Here is a 9,311-nt window from a genome sequence, read left to right as displayed (position 1 = left end):
TCAGAGGAACTGATTATGCAGTGTTCAAGTAAAAAGCTTTTTGAGGATGATGAAGCATATAGAAAAAGTCTCGAACATAAAACGACAGAAATAGAGAAACTGTTTCGATTATTTCGTTTAATCGAACTACTATTGTCGTAAGCGTTGTTATATCTTAAACATGTCAGCAAATAGAACCTCATATTTTTTTTAGCTGCATTCTTTTAAATTTTGGAAACTAATCAGTATATTCGGATTTTGTAAATTTTCTCATTCATTTAAAACAAGATACATAGTGGCGGAGACGTATGGGACTACTGCGCATTAGGGTATCATAAGCAAGAACGAATGCAGCGATATATTTGTTCACAGTTTAACTTGCAATTGGATATAATCAAGGAACACGGAACAACAAAAGAATTCTGAAGAGCAGCCCTTCGAAAGTGACGTATGTATAGTATGAGTGAGGCCCCAGCTTGCGGCTTTGGGTAATGTGGAGCCACCCTTTAATTGGCATTGCTCCCAGGTCCACTCTGACCCGGAGTGGTAGTACCTGTTAGGGTCCCAACTATGGGTTAAATAGAAACCGACTTGAAAACAACAAATATATTCTATTAAAAAATATTTCTTCAAAATCTTTGGATTCGGTATTAAATAACCCGAAAAGGGTTGATATGCCGTAAAACAAAAACAATCAACCATGGGGATTAATTATATATATATATATTACTGATTGACGTTCGGTCATGGATATTTGTGTCGAACGGACACCTGAACAGCGAGTTTCTGAGAACATACACCATTAAAATACTTGTAAAAATGTCAATAGATTTCACATTAGAACGATAGCTAAGGTAATAGTGACTTATTTTCCTTTTATTTTTGTACTTTCCAACCAATGTTTATTTTTTACGTAACAAATTATAGCAAATAACGTTTCACTGTTTGCCTATTGATTCCATCATATGCAGTTAAATTTACAGTAAAATAAATAAAGTTGCTACTAATTTTATTTAATAAAACTGCGTAAAGATAGACAGCTAAAAAAGTAGAACATAAATTATTCAATACATTCTTCTCATTGGCTGTTTGTAGAGTTTATTGTTTTACAGAAAGAAAGATATGCCACCTTTTTTCTGTAATAAAAGTCAAATCTTTGCAAAGATCAAAAGATAATTAATGATAACGGTTAATGGCTATGTTAGATAGATGACCAGAAAACAACTTCAGAGTTTGAGACTATGATTTTTCACTGGACATAATATCTCATAATTATCTAAATTAGTATATGTAAAAGTTTTATTAATTTTATCCGAAAATTATTTACATTAGATAACTTTGTAATTGCTTGGGCAATATGTTCTAAAAGCACATTGTTTTTTTTTTATTGCACAAGGTCTTTTAATTTGATATATTTGATTTTATAACTAATTTCATGCATAGAAACATCCTAAGAGATTGATCGTGGGGCGAGGTGTTTTCACATTACAGTTACATTTCTGCGAACAGAGATCAGATGGAAATCCTATATACTGTACAGTTCGTGGAAACAAGCTATTCGACTAGAAATAAAGTGGTAATAGTAGGATTAGCTGGTTGTTAAGAGATCGCTACGGCGTATGTATGTAGTTGAGTATCAGGTTCATAAAATGAATACTTGTCTGACAATGATATAAACATTTTGATGAGGAAACATGATAACTGAACTTTACAAGTGCTGTAGTATCTATTTTATTTACGATTTATTTTGGACCCTGTTGAATTGGGATGGGCTAGTGGCTAGGCCACATGTAAAACGATATCACGTGCACCTGCGGCCATTTTTTAGCTGCAATATACTGACAGGCATGAGAAGCTAACTAGCAATGTAAAGGGAGATCATATTGAAGGAAAACCATTGCATAAACGCATGAGTTTATTTTATTCTTGAGAAGTGTTTGCAATTATAGGCTGTCCAAATATTTTATCGCTATGACATAAATAACGTAATCACATAAATGTGGTAAATACTGATATATATATATATATATATATATACATACAGTGTGACTCAATAAAAACGGGCCCCACCTCCAATTAGGCCCCATTTCTTACTATTTTGTCTGTATGAAATTAAACTTTGATCATAACTAGTTTATTATATTCAAAACATCACATCAAACACTAAGGTATTTGGCCATTTTTTTCTCCGTTCTACAGCATATGTTTTAGATGGTCTCCATTTAGCTTTTGTTTTTTGGGGTCACCCAGTATATATATATATATATATATATATATATATATATATATATATATATATATATATATATATATATATATATATAACTACTTCGTTTACTCACATAAATTAATATACGCTTAAGCCTGAGGAATCCTAGCGTGGATGAAACCCGGAATATTCTGTGTAGCTTAATCGCCATATATATTTTATAACTTACTAACTTACTATATATATATATTTTTTATAACTTACTAACTTACTATATATATATATTTTATAACTTACTAACTTACTATATATATATATTTTATAACTTACTAACTTACTATATATATATATTTTATAACTTACTAACTTACTATATATATATATTTTATAACTTACTAATTTACTATATATATATATTTTATAACTTACTAACTTACTATATATATATATTTTATAACTTACTAACTTACTATATATATATATTTTATAACTTACTAACTTACTATATATATATATTTTATAACTTACTAACTTACTATATATATATATTTTATAACTTACTAACTTACTATATATATATATTTTATAACTTACTAACTTACTATATATATATATTTTATAACTTACTAACTTACTATATATATATATTTTATAACTTACTAACTTACTATATATATATATTTTATAACTTACTAACTTACTATATATATATATTTTATAACTTACTAACTTACTATATATATATATTTTATAACTTACTAACTTACTATATATATATATTTTATAACTTACTAACTTACTATATATATATATTTTATAACTTACTAACTTACTATATATATATATTTTATAACTTACTAACTTACTATATATATATATTTTATAACTTACTAACTTACTATATATATATATTTTATAACTTACTAACTTACTATATATATATATTTTATAACTTACTAACTTACTATATATATATATTTTATAACTTACTAACTTACTATATATATATATTTTATAACTTACTAACTTACTATATATATATATTTTATAACTTACTAACTTACTATATATATATATTTTATAACTTACTAACTTACTATATATATATATTTTATAACTTACTAACTTACTATATATATATATTTTATAACTTACTAACTTACTATATATATATATTTTATAACTTACTAACTTACTATATATATATATTTTATAACTTACTAACTTACTATATATATATATTTTATAACTTACTAACTTACTATATATATATATTTTATAACTTACTAACTTACTATATATATATATTTTATAACTTACTAACTTACTATATATATATATTTTATAACTTACTAACTTACTATATATATATATTTTATAACTTACTAACTTACTATATATATATATTTTATAACTTACTAACTTACTATATATATATATTTTATAACTTACTAACTTACTATATATATATATTTTATAACTTACTAACTTACTATATATATATATTTTATAACTTACTAACTTACTATATATATATATTTTATAACTTACTAACTTACTATATATATATATTTTATAACTTACTAACTTACTATATATATATATGCCTCTTTTTTAATTCATAAACTTTTGCCAACTTATTTTTACAGGAGAATATTTATGTTACACTGGCCAAGGTTACACCGGTGTAACGTAAAATATTCACCAGTGAATTTTTGCTATTTCATAAGAGTAAAAATCAGATGTTTTTGATTTTCGAAACTTATCGTTTGAATTATTGTAGAAACTTTATCTAAAAACACGGCCAGGCATATAAATTTCCTTTGTGTGAAATTTGCAAAAGAAAGGCTCAGCCGTTTCGGAACTTATGGGGAAGGATCTCTCTCACACACACAAAGTGACTTTTATATAATTGTAGAGTTCATGTTTAAAAAATGATGCGCAAGTTTGGACAAATATAGTCTATACAAAATATATTAAAGGCCAACAAACATAATCTTAACTTGAAATATAGTTTGGAATAATTCAACAAATAATAGCATCTATATTTAGATAATAAACAATTTTTGATATTTGAATGCATGATGAATGTGTACGTTTGATTTAAAATTATTTGTTTGTTTTTTCTAATTCAGCTGTTGTTTTTATTTGTACTTATATACTGCATTTTATTTATAAATCTGTAAAGCTTTACCTTATATATAATTTATTTCACTTCTCACGTGTCTTAAATCTGCAATTGCATTGAATAAAAGATGTAGATATTGACAGATTTCTCTCAAATTCATTGACAAATAATATGCCTAGCTAAACATATGTAATGTGGCACGTTTAGTGAGTGCATATTTGCAATACATGTGAACGATAGGGAAGAGACGCAAAATAAAGATCAGGTGAGCTATGAAATACTAATTGTGTTTTAGATATTAGTTTACATATTGTGGTTGTGGTTGTGATTAACTTGATTCTTAAAAAAATAAATATATCTCTAGATACGGAACAAGCGGAGTTGTATTTTTTATTCTGTTAATGGATAAACAGCTTGGGTGTGTTATGGTTTATCTCAAATGACACTAGTATTTATAATATTCGAGCAAGGCAAATAAGGAAGTGAGTTGAGTTTCTGTAAGTCTAAGAGACAGATGTGGCTTTCGAGCTTTAGCTGGTAGTTTTTTTGTGTCCGGCTGAAAGATAAGTTTGTCGGAATTGTAAGTCTATCGTCTAGCAAACAAATTGCAAATCAATAAAAAGTATACCATCGTTGTTTGTTTTAATCTGGAAGTGTGATCATGTTTTGAAGGAAAGTACTTTGTTTACAACCGGCGAAGAAACCATATGATTGACACTACGAACGATATCAGGACTTTTAAAGATTTAACTTCTGTCCATTAAAAGCATACAATATATATATATATATATATATATATATATATATGTATATGTATATGTATACATATATATATACATATACATATATATATATATATATATATATATATCTTCTATAATATAAAGCTGAATGTCTATATGGTTCACTATTTTAAAAAACTGATTACATACAATGATAGAAGATATATCGAGACACAGGAATGGATATGTTTGATCTGGCAGAACAGTGATTCATTAAAATTGTGGGGTCTACGTTCGCGCCTGTCCACAAAGTATAGAAATAAAAAAATTAAATTAAAAAAAAACGTTTACAAGTGGCTTTGATATAGATGTACATAAGAATAATTTCATAAGTATATTTTAACTTAAATAGGGATGGTATAATAAAATTGTGGGGTCTGCGTTCGCGCCTGGCCTCCATAGAATGGAAGTAGGCACACACTTTAATAAAGACTTCATATCTATCTGCGTAAGTATACTTTGATAATTATGTTTCTGTTTGAAGAAATATGGTATAATAAAATTATGGGGTGTTCGTTAGAACCTGACCTCCATAGAATGGAAATATGTCACAAAGTTTAACAAGGTTTTTTAAATATAGATCCACAGAATATTGTGAATAAGTTTTTCAGTATGAACAGGTATGGTATAATAAATTATGGGGTTTATCTATTTTATTTTTACTTTCATCATATTTTGCTTTGGTTTTGATGCCCCCCAATTCAACCCAAATTTACAACCCTTATTTTCATAACCTATCATACTTTCATAAATCAGAGTCCATTTGCTGTAGGCTGTTTTTGAACCCAGTCAACGACGGGTACTTTTGCTAGTATATATATATATATATATATATATATATATATATATATATATAGAGAGAGAGAGAGAGAGAAAGAGAGAGATAAATATATCTAGAGATATAGATATATAGACAGATATAGATATATATAGAGAGAGAGGAAGAAAGAAACAGAAAGCAAGAGAGAGAGAGAGAAATAAAGTGAGACAAATAGAGAGAAAAAGAAAAGGAGATAAGTAACATTTGTTTTATTTATCAAAGAATCTTAAACTGAAAATGAAAAATAACTGACAGCAGAAAGAAGGCAAAATGTGATTGCAATAGATGACACAGATATTTATTCTTTCAAAAATATTAATGTACACAGTAAATGATATCAAGTAATATAGGAACCAACGTGAAATTTCCACGCTTGTTCTAATAATTTTTATTATTCAGACTAATGTTCTCATACCATTATTAATACAGTATAACCCGAATATAAGAGACCCGAATATAAGAAAACCGGATATAAGAGCGATTTTCTCTGGTCCCAATTTCTAGCCTGTGTTAATATACAGTGTAATCTGGATATAAGAATCTCGGATATAAGTGTAACCCGGATATAAGATAGTTGTAAGGTCCGGGAAAGAAGTCTCTTATATCCGGGGTACACTTATATCCGGGGTTCTTTTAACCAGGTTATTAAGAAAATAGAGTGCAATTCTTATCCACATGTATTAGGTTGTCCGTAAAATAATGGCCATTTCAGGAAGTCTGTTTTGAAATTGGATTTTATCATAGGATTTTTATTATATTTCAGGTAAACATCAACATGATTATTGATTTATATGTGCTCTTTAATAATTTCTTACTTTTTTCTTTCAGAAAATGTTTTGTGAGCGAATGAGCCCATAATTTGGAATATGAGAAAAGAAGACTTACGATTACTTTTCCTGCAGACAACTGTAAATATCAATAGAGCATGGGGAGAAGGCATCACAAGTGATAGAACAGTACGAAGGTGGTTTAAAAAATTTCGTAGTGGTGATGAGAGCCTTAAAGATGAAGAAGGTAGAGGAAGGTCATCTAATCTTGACAATGAAAATTTGAGAGCCATTGTTGAGCAAAATCCACGGCAAAGTGTCAGGGAAATGTCTCGGGAACTTGGTGTCAGCAGTTCAACAGTGTCGGACCATCTGAAGCAAGTTGGCAAGGTGAACAAGCTCGACACATGGGTCCCACATGAGCTCAATGAAAATCAACAAGCTCGACGTTTTGAAGTGTGTTCGATGCTCTTTTTGCGAAACATTAATGATCCATTTCTTGACCGAATAGTCACCTGTGACGAAAAGTGGATTCTTTATGATAATCCGAAACGATCAGGTCAATGGCTTGATTGTGATGAAACACCGAAACATTTTCCAAAGCCAAAGTTTCACCAACAGAAGATTATGTTGTCTGTTTGGTGGTGTGCAATTGGTGTTATTCATTACAGCTTTCTGGATGCTAATCAGAGCATCACGGCAGAGGTGTACTGCAATCAACTCGAAGAAATGCATCATCATTTACAAAAACCGAGACCTGCATTAGTGAATAGGCGTGGTCCAATCCTGCTCCACGATAATGCACGGCCTCATATTGCGAGAATGACACTGCAGAAACTCACAGACTTGGGATACGAAACCTTACCACATCCTCCTTATTCTCCAGATCTTTCACCCACGGACTACCATTTTTTCAAGCATTTAGCCGCTTTTTTAAGCAACAAAACTTTCAGATCTAATGTAGAGGTTGAATCTTTTTTCAAAGATTTCTTAGCATCTAAGCCAAAGAATTTTTATCAACGAGGCATAAATGATCTAGTTGATAGATGGCAAAAATGCATGGCTGTTCAAGGATCATACTTTGACTAATTTCAATGTCTAGTGTCACCTATTTGATTAATAAATCCTTTTTCTCTAAAATTGGCCATTATTTTCCGGACAACCTAATATATCATTTTCTACTGGTACTCATCAGTGTGGAGAAAACTTGTTTGTCGGTCACACGATTTTAAGTACCAGACTGAAGTCGGTATTTGTCAAAACATATTATACATAATATAGTGTAAACAGATCTAAAAAAAATGATTGCTGCATTGGTTTTTTCCCTGCATTAATAAATTTCCTACGGATATTTTACTTTCTGATCCAGTACAATGAGTGACATTAGAACGATACAGATGTACAAGTCTTTTGATATATGAATAAGTCACATTCAGATCCTATGTGCTGAGTTGTCAATGAATTACGATAACAGTTTCTCATATTGCTTAATACATTGCTGATATTGCTTTAAAAATTATATCGTGGTAGTAAAATATTACACATATATTATTACATAAAATGTCATATGTACATTAATTTCGAATTATTTGAATTCTTGAGACTATTGTTCTCTTTGAACGTTATTATCACAATGTTACTGTCGATGTAACCGACTCTTTCCATCGAACTCGGGGATCTTTTTTTTAAAGTCACGAATCTGCACAGAAATTCGAACGGAACCCTTTATTTAATCCATGAAGGCAGCAAGATTCCGTTCGATTTGTCTGCACTAAGGTTTGAACCTTCAACGTCCAGAAGTGTAACTTTTACATTTGGATTTTATCATGTATTTTAGCAACAACGGAACAGATCCTTGCGAGTTCTACAGAAAGATTCTAGTGTCGTGTTATTATCTCTAATAAGGGATTAGAAGAGATGACGTACATTATATATGTGTTGTATCATAAAGGGAATTGTGTGTGATCGTCTAGTCAGAGTTAATGTCGTGTGTGATCATCTAGTTGCCCTGTCTATTTGTTCATATGCCGACCAGAAATAAACAGTGGAGGGAAACCACAATGACTTTCAAAATGGAGAAATACCATCATTCCCGTTGTTCCAGTTATCATGATTGTAATTCTAACCTTTCATGTGCTATGTTTTAATTGTAATTAAGTGTGCGTTTGTGTGTGAGTCCATAATAAACGTGTGGTACATATATTTTCAGACATACTTTGTGCTTCTTAGATGTTGGTCCATCTGGGATCATATCGTCTTAGAGGGGTGACCTGGTACCTGCTTTGGATGAAGATCCAATCACTCCAAGACAAGGAATTGGTTTTATAGTGTAGTTCACTTTCCAGATGTCTCGCAGAAGATGGAAAGTGAATCTCTGTCCCGTTTTGTTCTGTTCTACACACGTCAGCGTCCCCTCCCAGTGAAGGGGAGGAGACAACGGTGAAGCCGTCTGTCCTCTTCTAAATCCAAACAAAATCTCCCCGATTCAACTAACCTGATCACGTGACTCACACGCAATCCAACCAGCTGATCTTGACTTCCAGTCTACGTGTCTCAATCTAATTTACACACCTCCCTCTCTCTCTCTCTCTCTCTCTCTCTCTCTCTCTCTTGATCCATTCTCTAA

General features: G+C 30.0%; 1 protein-coding gene across 1 annotated transcript in view; it reads left to right on the top strand.

Annotated features, from left to right (window-relative positions):
* The window catches only part of LOC145283824 (histone-lysine N-methyltransferase SETMAR-like), a 15,776-nt gene extending 6,891 nt beyond the window's left edge, over positions 1-8,885 (top strand). The window contains exon 2 of the mRNA XM_080132919.1: positions 6,747-8,885. Coding sequence (XP_079989045.1) covers positions 6,785-7,774 — 990 coding nt within the window. The 5' untranslated portion in view covers positions 6,747-6,784 and the 3' untranslated portion in view covers positions 7,775-8,885. The remainder of the gene's footprint in view (positions 1-6,746) is intronic.
* The last annotated feature ends 426 nt before the right edge of the window (positions 8,886-9,311 follow it).

The sequence above is a fragment of the Euprymna scolopes genome, chromosome 8, assembly GCF_053919585.1.
Source record: "Euprymna scolopes isolate OS-2025 chromosome 8, ASM5391958v1, whole genome shotgun sequence".
Classification (NCBI taxonomy): Eukaryota; Metazoa; Mollusca; class Cephalopoda; order Sepiida; family Sepiolidae; genus Euprymna; species Euprymna scolopes.
This window is presented reverse-complemented; position numbering and strand designations above follow the sequence as displayed.